At 46.0% G+C, this 21,778-nt stretch overlaps 3 protein-coding genes across 6 annotated transcripts in view; all 3 read right to left on the reverse strand.

The window, feature by feature from the left end:
- LOC134465783 (SUMO-conjugating enzyme UBC9-like) overlaps window positions 1-207 on the reverse strand; it is an 8,124-nt gene extending 7,917 nt beyond the window's left edge. For all 3 annotated transcript variants that reach the window (XM_063219650.1, XM_063219659.1, XM_063219667.1), the window contains exon 1: window positions 1-207. This exon is cut by the window's left edge. The gene's annotated coding sequence lies outside the window, so the exon portion shown is untranslated.
- Window positions 208-1,206: 999 nt separating this feature from the next.
- mpst (mercaptopyruvate sulfurtransferase) lies at window positions 1,207-2,664 on the reverse strand. Its single transcript, XM_063219699.1, has 2 exons — window positions 2,037-2,664; window positions 1,207-1,580 (listed from the first exon to the last, which is right to left on the reverse strand). Exons 1-2 carry the CDS (start codon window positions 2,623-2,625, stop codon window positions 1,279-1,281), a joined length of 891 nt encoding a protein of 296 aa, XP_063075769.1. The 5' UTR covers window positions 2,626-2,664; the 3' UTR covers window positions 1,207-1,278.
- Window positions 2,665-7,102: 4,438 nt separating this feature from the next.
- Window positions 7,103-20,647, reverse strand: si:ch211-256m1.8 (uncharacterized). 2 transcript variants are annotated; one of them, XM_063219679.1, is made up of 4 exons: window positions 20,568-20,647; window positions 17,018-17,501; window positions 12,657-13,061; window positions 7,103-12,210 (listed from the first exon to the last, which is right to left on the reverse strand). In XM_063219679.1, the coding sequence occupies exons 2-4, from the start codon at window positions 17,498-17,500 to the stop codon at window positions 8,308-8,310; spliced, it is 4,791 nt and encodes a 1,596-aa protein (XP_063075749.1). In that variant the 5' UTR covers window position 17,501; window positions 20,568-20,647; the 3' UTR covers window positions 7,103-8,307. The 2 variants fall into 2 exon arrangements, with proteins under 2 accessions (XP_063075749.1, XP_063075757.1); XM_063219687.1 differs by lacking the exons at window positions 17,018-17,501; window positions 20,568-20,647 and adding an exon at window positions 16,796-16,801.
- Window positions 20,648-21,778: the final 1,131 nt, after the last annotated feature.

Genomic DNA, 21,778 nt, shown 5'->3' on the forward strand with positions numbered 1-21,778 from the left:
GATGATGCAACAGCTACCTTTCTGAGAGAGACATTTGGCAGGGGTCCCTAACCCATCTGCTTCTCTAGGGATAATGTAACACACAGTAACATACAAACTCTGAAACAGCTGACATTGACATTTCACACAGCATCATATTGTCACTGTAGTCATCCTGATCTGCACTTCAGACATGAACTATGATTCCAGAACACCAATTTAATGCAGTGTGTGTGCGCGTGCGCGAGAGAGAGAGAGAGAGAGAGAGAGAGAGAGAGAGAGAGAGAGAGAGAGAGAGAGAGAGAGAGAGAGAGAGAGAGAGAGAGAGAGAGAGAGATAAGTGTTCTTCAGTAACTCTTCTACATTCAACATCCCACTTGCAAATGAGGAAATGAGATATATTCAATAAATATTGCCTCGAATGACAAGGCCACAAGCAACAAGAAAGGATGGGAGGTGGTGGCTTGATGGTGTACCCAGTGTGCATATCTCCTTCACGCCTGCTTTAGATGAGGTTCTTTCCTATATGCAAACTCCCGTCCTCTCCCTGTGCTTGTGGCCTCATTTTGCTGATGCTCCGCCTCTGTGGAAAAAACAATAACGTTTCTCCACTGTCAGCCTAGCCGCAACAACTTTTGGGGGACTATTCTTCATTCACCATCTCGATGGCAAATGAGAAAATGACATTAGAATTGCCCCTCTGCGAGATATTGAAATACACTTGTCGCCAGTGGCGTCATCCTGAGGCCACAAATAGGCAAAGGAGCAAGGGAGGATGGGAGTTAGGATCAAAGGGCGTCTATTAAAGTAAGATACTTCAGGCTCATACTTTTCCAGGATACGTGTGTGACGTCAGGTGAACGCCCTTTGGGAGACCTTAGGTTAGGAGACCTTAGGGGAGTTCCCTTTCCGCTGTAGATGGCGCTAGCGTGCATTTTATGCAAGCCACCACCAAACACCACAGAAAGAGAAAAAGGATGGGACAACAACGCCCCCTTAGGAGACTGAAATTGAGCACACTCCTTGGCATTGAGTGGGTGGAGTTCGACTTCTCTTACCCTAATAGACACTCTTTGGGCCCTCCTCAAAACCTAGTGCAGTGCACTTCCAAGTGTATCAGCCTAATTAGTCACACCCACTGATTGGATATTCCGTAGAGTTCACCAAAGAGTATCCAATCACTGGGCATGACTAATTGGGCTGATACACTTGAAAGTGCAATGCACTAGGTTTTGAGAAGGGCCCTTTGTTAGGATATTAGAAAGAACCCATGATGTGCTTAAGACTCCTCCTGCATCATCATGCCTGCTTCCCCTTGCCCTCAGAGATGACGTGCTCGGGTGCGGCGCGGGCGAACCACTCGGACCAGGAGCCGTCGTACAGGCAGGGACCTGTGTGGCCGCACAGGTGAGCCGTCAGCGCAATGTGGCACGCCGTCACACCTGATCCGCAGGTGACCCAGAAGGGCTTCTGGAGGTCCACGCCGGCCTCCCGGAACATCTGGGCCAGCACCGCCGGCTCCTTATACAGGCCCGAAGAGGAGTCCATGAAGTCAGGGAACGGCATGTTGAGGGTCCCTGGGATGTGGCCTGGCTCCGTGTCTATGAGGAATAGAATACAGTGACAGTGCATATGGGGAAGGGGAACACCATGCTGATGGGGCCAGTGATGTGGGGGCCGGGATCCGTATGTGAAGTGGGATGTGCAGAGAGAAGGGGAGGGGGTGTTGTACATTATACAGTTGTACATTATTGGAACTCATGTACCTGCTAGTGAATGTTTAACACAGAGTAGACAGTTACAGTTCATGGTTTGACTTGAAGGCTAAGTCTGCATAACCAGGTTATAGTAGACACTAACAGAGTGCTTATCATTTTTCTGTTAATGCATAACTTCCTGTCCCGCGACAGGTCATTAAACTGCAGCTACTGTTCTCAATAGATAGATAACACAATCTGACAGAGGCACATTTCCAGGCAAAGCCGTCAACAGAACAGTCTATAAATCACACATAATAAAAAAATAAGCTACAAATGAATGCATCGAATACAGCCTACTTGCTCTTGGCTCTGGTGCGAGGCCCCGAAATCTTCCACTAACTCTTGCATCCACGACCTGGACCTGCTTGGTAGATAAGTTCTCCAGCACATCTTCATAAGTCTTCACCCATGACTTGTTGATAGCCGCTCGGAACTCTGCTCGCTCCGGTTTGCAGTCCTCTGATGAAACGGGGTGACCCTCGTTCATCCAGTTTTTCATTCCCCCGTTAAGCACCGACACCGACTCGTGGCCAAAGAACCTGAACATCCACCAAACCCGAGGGGCAGCGAAGCCTCCGAAGTCACTGGTATCGTAAACGACAACATGGGTGTCATTGCTAATGCCTAAATTGCCCACGTACTCGGCAAACTCCTTTTCGGAAGGCAGCATGTGATCAAAGGTTGAACTTTTGTCACAGCAGTCGTCGATGTCGAAAAATGAAGCGCCAGGTATGTGTCTCTGGCTAAACTCCTCTTTGACATTTCGATTAAGTGTGGGGAGATACCAAGAGGAGTCGAGAATCCGCAAGCGAGGTCCCACTTGGTTGTTTTTGATTGCTTCTGCAAGCCACTTTGCAGCGACTAGTGCACGAGCTTGAGCTGCCATGTCTAGCCACTTTACTTCTTTGCTCTCTGTGTTCACTAATCAGTAGAACTACAGCTGATTTGTTACTTGCTACCGCCCTCTGGTGGTGGACACGTATACTGCAGGTTCCTTAAAGGTTGAGTAGCCGACAGCTAGGCCCATACTACCGGTATACAGTTTTCAGTACAGTAGTTTATTTCACGAATTTAAGCTGCTGCCCATTCACAAGAATGGTCTTTTTCACGTAGTCACCCCCACTATCAATAGTATTCATTATGGTATGGAAATGTACACTTTTCATAGGCCTAGGCCTACATGAATAGATGGATCTTCTCTATCTGCTATTTTTAATGACCAGTAATCTTTGGCTGAAAATCTTGTTAATGAAAATCCAGTAGCCTACTTATTACTCAGTAAATATTCATGAAAAGATCAAGTTTGTGGACAGCATGGAGTTTGGAGAATGGACAGCATAGAGTTTGAAAATAAATGTCTGAAATAACAAAACAAAAAATAAAAATCTGACTCTTCAAACAACTGTGTATATGTGAATATGAGGATGTTATTCCGCCTGCATTAAAATAACTTTCGTCAATGCTGTATGTTGACAGGTCTATCACTATCAAATTGTGAAATATTCAGAAACAGAAATTGCTTCAACAGTTTGACAAATCAACACAAAACAGAATAAGCTTGATGACAACGAAGTTTCCCCACTGTCGGCCTACAACAACTTTTTCCTCATTCAACATCCTGATTGCAAATGAGAAAATAGTCATTTTTTGTAAACTTGTCACATCAGCACAATATGCTATATGTCAGTATCTTCACTATACAGTATGTCAGTAGCTACACTACATAGGCCTACAGTATGTCATGTCAGTAGCTACACTACACAGGCCTACAGTAGGTCAGTAGCTACACTATACAGTATGTCAGTAGCTGCACTACATAAGCCTACAGTATGTCATGTCAGTAGCTACACTGCATAAGTCCACAGGATGTCTAGCAATACTACATAGGCCTACAGTATACATAGTTTTTTTTTTCGTTTACAAACATTGATGTTGTGAGGAGGAGGGGCAAGATACTGGCAACTAGGGTTGCCAACTGTCAATGAAAAAAATACGGGACATTTCATCGTGCCGGGGGTCTGGGGGTTGTCCCCCAGAAAAATTAGCATTTCTTAGATGTAATTTCTTGCATTTTAACGTCCTGTGTCCCGTTTCAGTTCAATACGGAACCCGTACTTTTATCTCTAAATACAGGACGATTCCGTATTTCAAGGGACGGTTGGCAACCCTACTGGCAACCGACCACGTGAGCTCATTTTTTGACCGACAGTGGTTTCCAACAATCAGAGGTTGAACAGCGCGCAGCCAGGGTCGCTTAATCAGGGATTGTTTTCAATCGTGAAACCCATGTATGTCTGTAGCTACACTACATAGGCCTACAGTATGTCATGTCAGTAGCTGCACTACATAGGCCTACAGTATGTCATGTCAGTAGCTACACTACATAGGCCTACAGTATGTCATGTCAGTAGCTGCACTACATAGGCCTACAGTATGTCATGTCAGTAGCTATACTACATAGGCCTACAGTATGTCATGTCAGTAGCTATACTACAGGCCCAGTATGTCATGTCAGTAGCTGCACTACATAGGCCTACAGTATGTCATGTCAGTAGCTATACTACATAGGCCTACAGTATGTCATGTCAGTAGCTATACTACATAGGCCTACAGTATGTCATGTCAGTAGCTATACTACATAGGCCTACAGTATGTCATGTCAGTAGCTATACTACAGGCCCAGTATGTCATGTCAGTAGCTATACTACATAGGCCTACAGTATATCATGTCAGTAGCTATGTACAAACCCCAACTCCGGTGAAGTTGGGACGTTTGGTAAACTGTGAATAATATCAAAATGCTATCATTTTCAAAACATTCAGTCCATTCATTAGATGGAAAATAATGTAAAGACAACATATTAAGTGTTAAAACCGAGAAAAAAATATTCTTTTGGGGAACATATGCACTCATTTCTAATTTGATAACTGCAACACGTCTCAAATAAGTTGGGACGGGGATCAGTGAAATGTAATAAACATTGAAATAAGATAAAACAACAAAGAAGAACATTTCAAAATGCATTGTGCTGATGGACAACATGAGTGTCCAGGTATAAGACCATCACAGAGAGGCTGAGTCACTCAGAATTAAATATACAGAGGGAATAATTACCATATTATTACATACATTTTTGAATTCCCTTTGGTTTACCATGATTGAGTGTATATAAGGCATATTTTTGTCATTAAAATCATTGTATAGGTTCATGACATCATGAAATATATATTGGCTGTAGCACTCTAGCACTCCAAGAATTACAGCTATTGAAAATGGACCATATTAAGAACGCTTCATGTGTGCAAATGAAAGAGGGATTTAGCATTCTCCTATGCACCCGAGCTCACTTGAAATGGACCCAGAAGACATGGGAAACTGTCCTTCAGAAGTCAGCAGAAGTTGCAGAAGTCAATTCTTTGTGAAAATAATAGAGTCTTGCACATCCTGTGCTACAGTGAAAATGGACCATCCAACTTGTGTTAGTGCTAACTTCAAAAGTCAGCCTCCATAATGGTATGGGGGTGCGGTAGTGCATTGGTTGAGTTGTTCTCACTCATCTGTAGAGTTAAATACAGTGCTGAATGATATAAATGGGTTTTAAACAGCATGAAAAGCCACTCATGCATTATATTTTGAAGGGAGAGCTTCAATTACTGCCACATAGGAAAAATTGCATTCTCTACTATGTTTTAACAGTTTAACTCCATCATAAGGACCAGCGGGTGATAAAATGGCAGACTTTTGGTCGAGACCTGTCACACTGTAAGCACTACAGAAAGGAAAACATTGCAAAACATGATGAGGAATACACCCACCATTTAAGCTGGTGAAATCATGTCCAAGATAGGAATTAACAGTCATCTCATCGGTTGATGTAATTAACTGTTAAGTGTTGTCTTTCGTTTTGTTTTTAGTCTTCCTTGACAATTGCTGCCTTTTATTGTCCCCGTCCCAACTCTTTTGAGACGTGTTGTTTTTACATATTCATGAATATCCCCCAAAACAATAATTTTGGTCAGTTTTGATGGCTGATATGTTTTCTTTGTGCCGTTCTCCATCTAATGTAAGAATCAGACGTTTTGAAAATGGCAGTATTTTGTTATTATTCACAATTTACCTTGTGTCCCAACTTCTATGGAGTTGGGGTTTGTATAGGCCTACTACATAGGCCTACAGCATGTTTGCCCTGGTCTTCTGTCTCCCTTAATAGTTGATTTCATTTAGGTGTTGACTGTGAGTCACATGGCGTTGGGATCAGCTGAGATCTGCCCTAGGCAACATCTTTACCAGATAAAAAACATATCAGGTCCTCACACTGTATGATTGACAGAAAGCTTCCCTGTGTGTGTGTGTGTGTGTGTGTGTGTGTGTGTGTGTGTGTGTGTGTGTGTGTGTGTGTGTGTGTGTGTGTGTGTGTGTGTGTGTGTGTGTGTGTGTGCGTGTGTGTGTGCGTGTGTGAGAGAGTGTGTGCGCACGTGTGTGTGCTCGTTGTCTGTGTTTGTGTGTATGTGTGTGGTTGTTTGTGTCTGTGTCTGAGTCTGTGTGGTTGTCTGTGTGTGTGTGTGTGTCTGTGTGGTTGTGTGTGTGTGTGTGTGTGTGTGTGTGTGTGTGTGTGTGTGTGTGTGTGTGTGTGTGTGTGTGTGTGTGTGTGTGTGTGTGTGTGTGTGTGTGTGTGTGTGTGTGTGTGTGTGTGTGTGCAGTACACAGTGGCCCACCTGTGAGACCTAGCTGTTTGTCCTTGTTGCTGTCTGTCTGCTGAAGGGAGCAGTACCGTATCACGAGATCAGGGGGTGACCGGGCTGTGTGTGTGTGTGTGTGTGTGTGTGTGTGTGTGTGTGTGTGTGTGTGTGTGTGTGTGTGTGTGTGTGTGTGTGTGTGTGTGTGTGTGTGTGTGTGTGTGTGCACGCGTGCGTGTGTGTCATGAGGATGCAGTTACCGTCTCAATGCCAGTCTTGTTTGTGTCTGTCTCCCTGCTGATGTAGCATAATGATGTTTTCTTCTCTTTGAACATGCAGTTAGCGCGTCTGTTTTGCCTGGTCATGCTTGAAGGTATTTCGGTATGTTGATTTGCAACAGATGACTGTCATATATGTGCAGAATTTTTTAAAAAGATCTTTTATAATGAATAGTGGGAGAGACACGGGATGGGAGAGAGAAATGGGGAAGGATCTGGAAATGACCCGGGCCAGGAATCAAACCTGGGTCACTGGCGTAGCTGTCCAGTGCCCAGCCGCTTCAGCCACGTACGCCTGGGTCATTTGTGTTCAGAATTTTAAATGGAATTTGATATGAATGAATATATGAATGGATAAATAAGGGAACAACTTCAAAGAGGTAAACATTTTTGTTAATAATCCTTGTTTATTGATATAATGAAAACTATAACTACATAAAGAAATGTAGAATGGAACATCCAACATCATTGTTTTCTGTAGGGAATTCATATTTGCATTTCAAGAGGCTTGTCAAACCACTCATTAACTTAATTATCACATCACGTAATTATCACCTTTGTTGGCACAAGATGGTGTGCAAAGTAGGAGTAAGTAATAAAAAAGGAAAACAATACGCAAAAACAAAAAGTGATACATATACAGTGAGTTAGATGGAACATGATGGACAGCCAATAACTAAAGATTCAAAAATACAAAAGCACTATATTTTGTGCTTATATTATATAAGCATCTATATTATAGCATGTTCTAGATGTAAAGCTGTCTAGTCACAATCATACACTCAGATATTCAATTTAAATGCCTCCTGACTGTCCTTTATGGAAAAGTAAACCAACTTTAAATCTCTACATCATCTCAATCCAACAAACATAAGTATTTTGTAAAAATAACAGACAACCTCAATTGGCACGACAACATTTATAACAGATACGTAGATTCATTTTTAAAATTTAATCCATCAGTCCTAAGTCTAAAACATATTTTGTGGATACATTGGAATAGGGTATTTAAGTGACAGGCATCTGTCATCATCCGAGTCTCCCAACATTTCTCTTTTTAAATATTTGGATTATACACATGCCTGTCCACAGTAAAGCTCAATGTCATTTGTATCATTAATACATCAATACATGATTTATTATACTGAAAGTTATCGGTTCATTATGATCACATAGGAATGACGGTTAATTTGGTATCGTGTGCAGATGTGCACAACCAATATGTTCATGTAGTGAACAAATTCTTTGCATTTGTGTCTTTTATTTATATTGTTCATCCATCTAGGGGAAATGGGTTTAAGGCGTACACTGTTTAAAGACTATATAAACATAGGTTTGGGCAAGTATAAACAGTATTTAAGGCATGTATAAACTTTGTTTAAAGGAACACTAACTAGTGTTTCTTTTAGTTCACCCTACAGGTTGGAAGCAGAATAGTCAGGCTTAGAACTACAGAGAGACAGCCCTGCTCCTCCTAACTTAGTTAATGATGGCATAGCCCATGTAGGATGGAAAATCAAATTCTGAAATACCTCTCAACATGTACTGGAAAACATTTGAAGGCTCAAATTGCTTAGTGTTCCTTTAAGTTCCCAAAGTGCTGAGAATCTCCTTTAAGGCATGTATCGTTTGGCCTTGAGTCGCGGTATGATGTGCATGTCTCTGACGTCGTCATGTTGGAGGAGCCAGCAAAGGAAGCGCTCGGTGCCCATGCCCCACCCACTGGTGAGCAGAGGCATGACCTGCCGCATGCCCATGTACCATCTGTAGGACTCCTCCGGAACCGCATGGTGCCTCAGGGCCTCCTGCACCAGCTCCGTGGTGGGGTGGCGCTCGCCAAGCCCTATCGTCTCGCCCAGGCCCAGAAGGAGGTCGGCAGACTTGGCCTTGGACCTGCTCGAACCTTCCACGTAGGCCTGGTAGAACGGCACTCCGAGGTGGTCCATCTCCGTGAGCCAAACGGCGCCGCCGTACTTATCCATCAGCACCTGCTCGCCTTTTCGCGTGAGCTTCCTGCCGAACTGGGGCTGGCCCTCTTGCACCCAGTCCAGACAGTCTGGGGAGGGCATCATGGGGATGGCCTCTTCCAGGGTCACCCGCGGAAGCCGTCCCCCGCCTCCCAGCTGCTTCAGGAGGTGTTGTACGTGAGACAGGGTGCCCGCGGTGTTCTGGATGATGATGGCGTGTCTTTTCAGCATCTGCTCTGTGAGGTGAGCCACAAAGCCCTCGGCTACCATAATGGCGGCGTCCATGTCACCCTGGAGCTCACACTCCACATGGTAGAACTGGTTGAGGTGTGTGGTATCAGGCTCTTCTCCTCTGAAGCTGGGCGAGATGTAGTACGCACCAAGGAGACCCTCTTGGAACCGCAGGAAGTATTCTAGAACAAACTGCATGGAATCGGCCAGGAACGCGTCCTGCCCCAGGAAGTTGACGAGCACAGGCTCCGAGTCAGACCCGAGTCCCATTGGGGACGAGATGGTATCGGTCGTGATGGGGGTCAGGGCGTAGGCGTAGTGACACGTGTTGTTGAAGTACTCTACAGTGCTATGGAACAGGGTGTTCTGAATCTGGAAGAGATTCCGATACCACTGACTGTTTATCGCTAACGTGGCATGGCTTTGAGGATCCTCCCAAGACTTTGGGGCTGTGTTCTGTGTGATCTGGTTGTGGATCTTTTTTAGTTCTTCTGCTGAGGCTTTCGCCCCACTGGCTGAGGTGACAAACCCTGGGTAGGTTTGGAAAAACTTTGGGGGTACAGTCGTGGCGGAGGTATTGTGACAGGGGGAAGAGACTAGAGGTATCAATTTGGCGTGGGCGTAATCGATTTCAAAGCCCTCAAAGATGAGAGCCACTCCTCTGGCCCGCATGGCTTCCTGAAGAAGTTGCGCAACCTTCCGGGTGGCAAGGACTAGGCCTGTGTAGTCCTCCTCCTGTAGCCTGAAGATGTCGCTGGGTAGTGGTTTGCGTGGAACCAATACCGTGAGTCCAGGCGTGTTGGGAAATGGTGTCAGGAAGGCCACGTGACTACTGTCCTCCCACACCCGCCACTGTTTCTCATCGCCGCGGACGATTCTTGAGAAAAGATTGTTATGTGAGCTGTCTCCAAGGAAGTCGTAGCAAGACGGGGCATTTGGTGTTGGTAGCTTGGCTCGTATCTTGGCCAGGACATCGTCGAGTTCAGCCTCTTCACACCTCGGGCCACTCTTGGAGCTACAGTAGCCAGGGTCGCTGGTGTTGAACTCTTTCTCACCAGCAAGGTAAGGTTTCCAGCTGGCCTCCAGGCCATGAAGGGGCAGCACTTTGATCTGGACTGGTTGGTCATGCTCGGGATACACTACAAGGGCACAGCGATGGACAACGAGTCGTTTACACAGCAGATTAGCAACTCTTCTAGCCCCCATTAGCATTGTCATGAAGTTGGCCTCCGTGAGCTGAAAAATGCTACTAGGGCCGCTGAGGGATCTGCGAGTAAGGACTGTGGCCCCGGGGGTGCACGGGTCAGGCTGGAGATAGGCCACCAGCTCATTATCCTCCCAAACTATGTTGGAGAAAGACATGGCTGGTCTGAAGACTTCTGCTCGAACCGTGTTATTGACCACCGATGCGATCAGCATCACAGCCGCATTTGTCTCGATTACAGCTTCGCCTTTGTGATCCACTGCTATGATGCCAGCCTGGCAGCCTCTGAGGTCCTCAGAGATCACAGTCTGGCAAGCATGTCTGAGTGAGTAGCCTTTGTGGGTGTACAGACTAGCGACTCGCTTGGCAACCGTTTGTCTGAGGAAAACGTCTCCATCACCCGAGCATGTCACGGCCACTTTCTCATCAGCGTATACTCCGGCACCCATCACCGCCGTATCCCCCACTCGGCCTTTGCACTTGCCAACAAGGCCACCTGTTGAGGTTGCGGCCGCGAGTTTTCCCCACCTGTCCAGAGCAACCGCTCCCACAGTTTGTGGATGGTTGTTTTTGGTGGTCGAAACGCTGTTTAGTTTGGTGTCTAGCTCTCTGCGGCGTACGTCAGTGTAAAAGTAATCTGCTCCCACTGGCTTGTCGTTTTCGGGCAGTGATTGCAGAAACTCTTCAGCACCATCTCCAACCAAGAGGGAGTGGACACTTTTTTCCATGACTTTTCTGGCTGCTTTCACTGGGTTTTTCACTGTGCGCAGGCAGGCCACGGATCCCGAGTTGCTCCCGCTGCCATCCACGATAGAGGCCTCCAGCTCATGTTGGCCATCTTTGTTGTAAACAGCGCCTTTGCCAGCGTTGAAGAGGAAACAATCCTCCAGGGCCACAACACTTCTCTCCACTGCATCCAAGCTGCTTCCTCCTCTTCTCAGAACTTGTGCTCCTAGACCCAGTGCAGTTTCCAGGGCAAACTCAAGGACTTCGACCACTTTCTGGTTCAAAGACACATCTTCGCCAGCACCGCCGTGAATTAACACTGTGAAGTCTGGCTTCATCTCCCTGGATTGTGGCGCTTTTCCACTCGCATTAGGGCCTTTGGAAACCTTTGGCTCCAGGCCGCCATTGATATGGAGTTCCTCACGTTCCTTCAGGAGACACTCTAGTGCGCCCATCTGTCCAGCGATGGCATACCTGACCGCCAGCAGCATGACTAGCTTCAGTGTCATCTGCAGGCTTGCGTGAAGCTTGTCCAGTACTCCCGCAAAGCTACCTTTTCCATTCAGCACGATGCGAACACGGTCTTTCCTCCCGAGGTAGGTGACTGCGAGTTGGTCACGGGCATACACATTTCCGACGGCGCACTCAACGCCTTCCATCAGGTCTTTCCCTGTCAGATACACAGACGGGCATCCGAAGGGATCGAGGAACTTTTTCAGGGGATTGTTTGGAGACATGCAATGGCGCAAGACTGCCAAGTGTGGACCCACTCCCTGACCATTCTTTGTGGCCTTGATCAGACCCTTGTGCTCAAGAAGGGCAGAGTGGAACATGCTGATGAGCTCCTTGGTGTACCTTGGATTCCCATCCGGTCCAACGCACGTATCCAGAGCGCTGACTAACTTCCTAGATCGGCTCGTGAGGGAGTAGGTGGGATCGCAGCGGCCGTGCTTGTAATGCCGCATGTGTGTGGGGGTCACCATGATGTGTTTTACTGCTGCTTCCCCGAGCGTTTGCCTCAAACTGAGCTGCAGTGCAAAGTTCACCCAAGCGTCGTAGACCCCTCGCTGACTCCTCAGGAGGGTAAAGACGTCGGGGTACGAGGGCATTTCGAACGTGAGGATGGGGTGGGTTTCTGGAGTGGTTGTGTTCGCCAGGTGACTCGGAATACTGATGTCGTCCAGTTGGAATGTCAAGGGTTCAGGTTTTGGGATGCCATCAGCAGAGTCTGATTGACTTTCTGCGTGAGCACGGATGAAATTCTTGCTCTGAGCCTCCGACAGGTAAAAGACGCTCTCGGCCACAAGCCCGGCCACCATGCCATCCACGGTGCAGTGCTCGAACACCAAGCCTGCCACGCTGTCTTTGAACACCACCATGTTGACCACCTGTACAGATGGGGAAAAAGGAAAGGAAACATTTTTTTTAACTGAAAGTGGCAATACACCATTTGAAACATTCACATTTTAACCCTGGCTTCGTTATATAATCGAGTTTTGCCTTTCTGCTGTCCTTCCATCGTTCTCTGACAATGCAACTTTTCCCTCCCAACTAGCATTTATTATTGAACAGCATATCATTGAAACCAGCTATCAATTAACTGGTCCTATCCGGTTCAGTGATATATGCTAGCTTGGGACAAAAAGTAAAATCACCTGACTCAAAAAGGGCTCTATAACCTCAATAACTAATTTACTCAATTAAAATAATTTCCTCATCCTGTCGTAATACCTCAGGCACCTCCATCCCCTTCCCCGGAGCAAGACAATTACTTTGTTTTGTATGATTTCTAATTACTTTTCCCATTCCCTCTCTCTCATAACTCTCTCCCCACCTTGTCGTAATACCGCAGGCACTTCCATCCCCTCCCCCCGAGCCTGACTGCGTTGAGCGTGCTGGCCAGGTCCGTGGGTGCCGGTCCGTCCTCCAGCGACACCGCCAAGATGGCACTCTCCATGACCTCCAGCGAGGCCGCGGTGGCCCCGCCCTTCTTCTGGATCTTCTCGCGGGCCGTGTGCCAGTCTCGGCGCGGCAGCGAGGACAGTTCGCAGATGGCGGAGGCGTCGTGGGCGGTGTCTGCGGCGGGCAGCGTGCTGATGTGCTGCAGTTGGCGGTAGATGGCTCTCAGGGGCAAGGCTGTGCAGGGGCCGCCCTCGCCCTCACGCGGCCGGCGCAGCAGCTGGACGGGGAACGCACCTGCACGACAGGTGAGCACGGCGTGAAGGCTGTCTGGGTAGAGCTGCAACACGGACATGAGACATAAGTTGGCTTATTATTGTCTTGTATACTGTATTGTACAATTGTACTTTTAGATGATTTATATGTATTATTAGAGTAGGTAGCCTGATCAGGGACTGAGGTTGCAAATTAGCTATCTAGCTATAAACCTTCCATGTATTCACATCTGCAAGTTGTGTCATGGCTTTGCCATGTCATGTTTGTAACAATGTGCACTGCATTGTCCCTGCCAAATAAACTACAAATAAAAAATAAATAAAAAGGCACAAAGAATTACATATAGACACATACTGAAGTTACACTGCTTTCTTATTGGCAGAGTCACACTGCAGTCAAGTTTAACCCGGTAAGACACAGTGCTATAAACTTGCTGTTACCTGAATGGCAATGACCAAGTCACAGTGCATTACGTAAGGCCCTGTGTTATGTCATAGTAGTGTAGTACTATGGTAGTTAACTTTTCAATGGCTATTACAGCGTGCCACTGGTGGTACGGCGTGCATTAAGGGGCTACTCCATCAATACACAGTAGACCACTGGTGCACATTTGAAGTTACAACTGAGGCAACGCAAGTAAAAAAAATAAAGCCTGTTAGTAATTTTAAAAGTTATACTTAAAATGCTTAACAAACTTAATAATGTTCAGGCCTTGTGCACAGGCCCTCAGTAATACAGCTGTGGATGTGAGGCAGGAAAACTTGATCAAGAATGAATATTCACAAAACAGTGTGCACAGATCGCTGTTCTCTTTTGTCTCGTTTATTTCTTGCATTGAACAATGCAAAGCTGAAGATACACTTGCCAAATACGTTTTTTTTCTCCATGAAATAAACCAAATAAAAAAGTGAAAAGTAATGAGTGCACAGTCATTTTTGAGCATTCATTCTTTATACTGTATAACATTGATGTGGTGATGTTTCCTCTGCCTAGATGTCGTATGTGCGCTTCATATAGAGTTGAGTATGAACCAAATGAAAGGACTCACTAATATAATTTACTGGTCATTTAACAGCCACAGCTGTTGATGCCTGACTGTGGGCTTAACAGGCAGTGACATCATCGCCCTCCCTTCTGTGCGTTACAGCAGCATAACGTGGGGATTGAAATATACCAGTGTCTGGATACATCCAGCCGGATTTGTTTATGCAACATGATGTGATTTCATCTGTTTAATGGACAGATGAATGAGGCCCATATATATATGTATTTAAATCCTAGAGCAGCTTAGAATCAATTCTGATTATCTCATTATGTGTCTTGGGAAATGTTTTTTCCTTCTGCTATTGCATCATGAGTCAATGGCATTTTCATTTAAATGGACAAATACATGAACAACACATTAAGTTTACAGTAAGCATCATACATTATCATCATTAAATCCGTCTACTTATCCAACATATCACACACATACAGCATGAGTAGCATGAGAGAGCATGGTCACACACGCGCGCACACACACACACACACACACACACACACACACACACACACACACACACACACACACACACACACACACACACACACACACACACACACACACACACAGGGAGAGGGAGAGAGAGAGAGAGAGAGAGAGAGAGAGAGAGAGAGAGAGAGAGAGAGAGAGAGAGTGAGAAAGAGAGGAGATTAATAAATTGGGAATAAAAGCTGTGAAATACACATTTGAAATTTGTCCATTAAAGGTACTATATGTCATTTTAGTGGTTTATTTTCTAAATGTGTGCCACCCATTTGCAAATGTGATCTTTTCTTGAGTATGACTAAGTAACAAACGAATATTTTATGGTCTGACCCAAAGCACAGTTTTGGAAGTTTTGCAGCCCAAGATGTAATTAATTTGTAATGGCAGATATGGAGAAGATCCACCTTTTATGTATTTTTAAGTGTACATTTCCAAATCATAATGAATACTCATAGTGGTGGTAAATATTCATGACAAAGATCTGCACAAAGAGGCTACACAAAAGTCATCTGACTTCTTGAGAAGTCAGATGTGACTTATAATAGACCTTCTCATCATCTTCTCTCTGATCCTAAATTAATCATATCAAATGGCAATACGTTTTTGTTTTATTGAATTTAACCGCTTTCCTATGTTCTAAGAATGAACTCGCATGTCACATCATGTGTCACCTCGGTCCCCAACCCTCCCCGGATAATGCCAACTTTCTCCCTTAACTCCTTACCTCCCCTCGTCACACAAACCCACCTCCTCTCCTTTTACCCCTTCCTTGCGCCTCTGGCCTAACACTTCAACACCCAAACCCACCTTGTCTCCCTTACCCTCTCTCTGCATACCTAATCTAAGGCCATGTCCACAGTAGCCTCTTACTGCAGATGGGGCCGCCGGCGGGCCTATTCACGATTTGTTGAAAATACTCAACTACATCATGACAACATTGCTATGACAGTACAGAGAGCTTTAAGCAACAGATTTAGACATAGCTATTACAATTTTGGTGACAATAAGGTTCTACGCTAAGGGGTCAGGCCAGATACATATGAATACAGGTGACGTTATGACTTCATGGGCTCCTGCTCCTCTCCCCCTCTCTTGCTCCCCCTGGCCCTTACCAAAGGTGTCAAAAGTAAAAGTAAAGAAGAAACACATTTTTCTTGAAACACAGATCATTTATTTGAGTAACCAGTAGACCTGTGTCCTTGTCTTAGGATCAGCTGACTGTGCACTAGGCCTTGTTAGTTTTTTTGTGTGTTTTTCAGTAACAACAGCCAGTGTGTCTCCCCAGCCAAACCTTCTCTAGCTCACACCTCTCACCCCAAACCCAGCCAACTAGTGTCTGTCACTCCAAACCCAGCCTATGTCCCTCACTCCTCTCACCATGAATTTACTTTTACTTTTGACAGCTCTGGCCCTTACCCACCCCAACACTCCCCTGGCCATGTCCTAATACAGTGGTTCCCAAACTGGGGGTCCGGACCCCAAGGGTGGTCGTGGAGGTCCTTCAGATGAGTCGCAGAGAGAAGGGAGCACTTGCATAAAACCCAAACAATTACATATACATCTTGACCTAAACCCATGTCCTTTACTCTCCTCCTCTCCTACCCCTACAGTCGTCCCTGAACCCATCTTTACCTAATGTCATGTTGCTCTTACAGCTCTTAACCTTCCTGTACCCCCCATTCTCCTTTACCTAATGTTCTACCTCCCCCTAAACCCTTGCCCTCTCCAAGCCCCCCCCCCCCCCCCCAACCTGACCCCGATTTACCTGAGCCCCTGCAAACCCACCTTGCTCTCTTTTTAACCCCCTCATCCCAACTTGACCTTGTCCTCCCTAAGAGACTCCCCCCAGCCCAACCTTGACTTACCTAAACCCCTGCAAACCCATCTGCAAACCCTACACCCCCCACCCCCAATCCACTTTGACCCCCCTTAAGCTTAACCCCCTGGCACAATCCACTTTGACCTCTCCAAGGAACCTTGACCTCCTTAAGGAACCTTGACCTCCTTAAGTCCCTACAAAGCCACTTAGCTTGGCTACAAAGCCACTTTAGTCTTCCCAAGCCCACCCAGCATAACACTTTCCCAGTCAAACCCTTTCCCCTTAAACCCCCCTCCCCAACTCCCCAAACTCTGTCTTCCATCTCTCACCTTGACCTCATCTTGTTTCTTCACCTTGTCCCCCTAACCTAACGCTCCTTAATCCCACCACCTCGTCCCGTCACCTTGACCCCGTCCTGTTTAATCCCACCACCCTGTCCCCCATCTCTCACCTTGACCTCGTCCAGTTTCCTCACCACCTCTCACCTTGCCTCCCCCCCTCACTCCAAATATACCCCCCATCCCCGACACACACACACACCTTTACCTCGTCCCCCCAATCCCACCACCCTGGTCCCCTCCTTTTACCGTTACCTCGTCCTATTTAATCCCACCACCCTGTTCCTCTCGTCTCACCTTGTCCATGGCCCCTTAATCCCACCACCCTGTCTCACCTTGACCTCGTCCTGTTTCCTCCCCGGCAGGCGGCTGGCGGCGAACACCTCAGACTGCTGCGTGCGCTCCATGGCGACGTCACCCCCCTCCACCAGTGAGGGCTCGCTGTGCAGCTTGGCCATGGCCCACATGAGGGCCGCAGCCCGCCCTACGCCGTCCCCAGTCCCCGTCCCTGCCCCCTCCCCCTGCCCCTCCGCTCCCCATGCCCGCGAGCGCGGCAGCACGGTGGGGATGGCGGTGGAGATGGGCAGGGCGTCTCCGCAGGACAGCAGGCGGCTCTTGAACTGCTCGGTGACCCAGTTCTCGCGGCCCGCGCTGGCCTCCGAGAGCTTCCTCTGGGCCTCCTGCAGGATGTCCCTCTGCTGGGAGAGCGCGGCCTTGTACTGCATGTAGAGGTCGGGGCTAAGGGTCAGCTGGAGGACGCGGCCCGCCTCCTGCAGTGTCACGTCCAGGTCTGGTATAGGGTAGTCATGCAGCGCCATCCTGTGGAGCAGAGGACACATTACAGCAAAAGGTCAGTTAGCTGGAAGCAGGAGGAATTGCACTAAAACCCCTCAAAACACAGCCACTGTTATATATTAGTGGTTACCAGAATGGCAATGACCAAGTCGTAAAGTATTACTAAAGGCCCTGTGCACATATATTACTAAAGGCCCTGTGTCATAGTGGTGTAGTACTATTGTCATAGGCGTACACAGATAGGGACACAGAAGTGGTGTTAAAGCACCTGCCCCTTTGCCCTGCTACACAGTAAATGCCCCTTTGAAAGTTTTTTTCTTGAATTTTGTTTTTAAATTGAACTGTGGTCCATGCTGACGTGATCATAAGAATGCTTGGTGATTAATTAGTAGGATAATATAATATGGTATAATATAATATATTCTAGGAAGGCACCTGGAAATTCCACACACCCCTGACCCCCTTTAGAGCACTTGCCTTTCAAAATGTCTGTGCACGCTACTGACTATGGTAGTGATGTTTTTTCAGTAACTATTAAAATGTTCCAGTGGTGAAAGGGTGTGGGTTAAGGGGCTAGCAACATGCCCACACATCAACTACATGCAGATTAAAACATTGGAAAATAACTGTAAGTAGTTTTTTTTTCAAACTTCAAATAATATTCCCAAAATGCTTTAAAACTGTAAGCAAGCAGTCATCTCTTCCATTCAGGTAAAGAAAAAGATCTAAACCTAAATCACATGGCAGCCCATCCTGTGTTGCTCATACCTTGAAAAACAACTTAACAATATTTGTCTTCTTGCATTCACATGCACTGAAGTGAATAATTGAGTTGAACCATACAGCCAGTTATGCAACTTCAATTAATGATGTCCAAAACAACTCACTGCTTTGCTTTCCACCATGAGAACGTATATAGGGACCCTAATCCCCACAGTGTCTAACTTCATTTTGAATTTTTAGGTTATTACAACTGGTTCAGTGATCAATACTTTTTGGAGAAGGAAGCCAACACATATCAGAGGTTTAGAAGTGCTGGTAGTGGATTATTGTTCACTTCAGAGGGAAGATACGATACCACACACTCTTGTCCAATGCTGAATTTATTTAACAATGTTTCAGCCAGTGTGGCCTTTCTCTTGGCCACACTGGGTGAAACGTTTGTTTAAATAAATTCAGCATTGGGCAAGAGTGTGTGGTATCTTCCCTCAGTCATCCACACTGCCATCAAGGGCATCAAAATATCACCAGAATGGCAACACAAACACAAATGGATGAACAGAAATGTACAGTTTACATGAGCGCTGTGGACGTGAGGCACATGTCCTACAATCTTCTACGAAGGCCGGATAATTAAGCGTCTTGCACGTGCTGCACGAGTTTCTCTGCTTTATTGTTGTGCCTTTAATTCAATCAGGCCATTACGGTCCCCCAATGGAAAACGTCTATCTGCCTGTCTTGTCTGTCCGTTTGTCTGTCTCTCTGTCTCGGGGGCAAACAACAGGCCCATTGTAGCCCAGTCGCCGCTTCAGTAGCCAAACGGCGCCTAGATCTGCCCCTGGATTTTTCCTGTAGTGAAATGTCTCAAAGATTAATTGACTTTTGGGATAAACCTCTTTGTGCACCCTGACGCATGCACGCGCACACACACACACACACACACACACACACACACACACACACACACACACACACACACACACACACACACACACACACACACACACACAGGATACACACACACACACACACACACACACACACACACACACACACACACCCTAGACACACACACACACACACACACACACACACACACACACAGGATACACACACACACACACACACACACACACACACACACACACACACACACACACACACACACACACACACACACACACACACACACACACAGGATACACACACACACACACACACACACACACACACACACACACACACACACACACACACACACACACACACACACACACACACGTGACTTGTGAGGATGCAGCCTGTCATGATTGTTGATGCCTATTCCCCTCTGTCCTGAGATAACTATGGAGCGCTTGTTTGCATTCCGTTGTCATGGGAGTGTGTCTCATGGTGCGTGACCTGAGAGCTATAATTTGATTAGAGCTGATGGGTAGAGGCTTTAGTTTTTCACAACACATACTCCAACAATTATCCTCTCCTCTCCTCAGCCATTCTCACCCCCAGATCTGCTCCAGGTTCAAGCTAGGTGAGATTTCATAAAGCAATCAACTTATCAATTAACTTTTGTTTGTTCCAATTACCACAGCACCGATTGAAGAATCATATTTAGGCCCATTGTATGAAGATTGTAGGCTGCCTAGCATTTGTACTGTCAAATCTAATTGCACACTGGGCACAGGCAATGATCTTTTTCACATTTTACAACTTCTGGCTGAAAATGAATCCAGTTCAAAGCTCTTAACACTAAGCCAGTCATCTTGTACATGCTGCAAAGACACACCCTACTGATTCAGACTACTGATACTGACTGACTTTGGATGTCGACGTATTAACACAGCAATATAAAACATTTTAAAATGTTCTTTTAAGTCACAATAAAGTGCATATTTATCAGAATGGATCAGTATACCTAGTAGACCATAACATTTAAATACAATCTCAAACCCCAAACAAGTTTTACCTATCGAACAAATATTTATGACAGTCAAACATTTTCCAATGCCTTTCAGGGAATATGCAATGTAATTGTGAAATAAATGTGTTTTACTTGTGACTAAATTGTTGAGCCACCCAGTTTCAACAGCAAAATATTTCAGAAGAATGCCAGCACATTCATGTTTAGACTTTAAATGCTATACACGCAAAAAACAATCTCATATAATATCAGCCAGTTATGCACAATTTAGCTTCTGAACACTCTCACACAATAATTTTATGCAAAATCCATCTGTGCCCAGGCCTTTCATATGAGGAAAAAGGGGAACGTGACCTGCGTGAAACGCCCATCCCCTGAAAACCTCCTCAGACAGTAACCGTATGAATAATAACTATACAATCTTAGAGCATTGCTAGTAAGTATTGTCTTACCTCAGTCCTGAACGTGTTGAAATATAAATGCCAGCACAACGGAGAGAAGGCCACTGCACAACAAGTTTTGTTGCATCCAACACAAGGGATCGGCAGTAATGGCTACCTAGTGACTTCAATTAAGCAATTCAATTTCCTGTCTCTCTGGACGGGAGAGAGCAGTTGGGTGTGCTCTGAAAATTCCCTCCTTTCACTGGAACTGAAGGAGTGTATTTTTGAAGTGACCTTGTAACGTGCTCTCAAAATGTGTGTGACCACTTAAACGAGGATTCACAAGCTCACAAGCTATCCTCCTGACACAGCACACAGAATATTTCTCTCTCTCATTTCCTGGATTCTTGGGGGGGAAACAAAAGACTGGATAGTTTGATCATTGAAAAAGAAATTAAAAAACAAGTCAGTTCAAAAGGGTGAAATAAATAGATAAAATTTGAGTCTGAAGTCTGAACAGGGAGGAAGGGTTACCGACTGTGTAAAGGTCCAACTGAGAACTCAAGAATAGGACAATTGGCTTGGCCTATTTAATTTACTGTACACTTTATAATGAGAGTCACTCAGAACATTGTATGCTAATATTTTATTATAAATTATTTAAAATGGCAGTGCTTAGTGTGTGGCGTCATGGTTATAACCGGTTGTTCTTGTGATCAGAGTGCCTGTTCAAAGCCCATACGCCTACCACTAGGAACTTGGAAGAGTGTGTGCGCTCTCCAGTGACCTCCCTCATGCATGGTATAAGTGCCTTTGCAAGGCAACTAAGACCACATTAATATCCTGTACATAAGCTACATAATGCTTCCAATAAAATGTGAGAAAAGTGGTAGGCCAAAATTGAATGACAGTGTTGACACCAAGTGGCCTATTATTGTCAGACACCTTTAGAGAGAGAGAGAGAGAGAGAGAGAGAGAGAGAGAGAGAGAGAGAGAGAGAGAGAGAGAGAGAGAGAGAGAGAGACAGACATTGAATAGACACCACAAAAGGCACTACACACACACGCGCGCGCGCACGCACGCACGCACGCACGCACGCACACACACACACACACACACACACACACACACACACACACACACACACACATAATATGTAGCCTATGTATTGATGAGAGAACTGCAAATAGGACGAATCACTGGTTCGCACACTTAGCTCGTGAGTGTCAACCAGGCAAGGGCACACTGGGCGCGTGGGCTGTGTTGTAACACCTACAAGT

Source organism: Engraulis encrasicolus, chromosome 2 (genome assembly GCF_034702125.1).
Source record: "Engraulis encrasicolus isolate BLACKSEA-1 chromosome 2, IST_EnEncr_1.0, whole genome shotgun sequence".
NCBI lineage: Eukaryota > Metazoa > Chordata > Actinopteri > Clupeiformes > Engraulidae > Engraulis > Engraulis encrasicolus.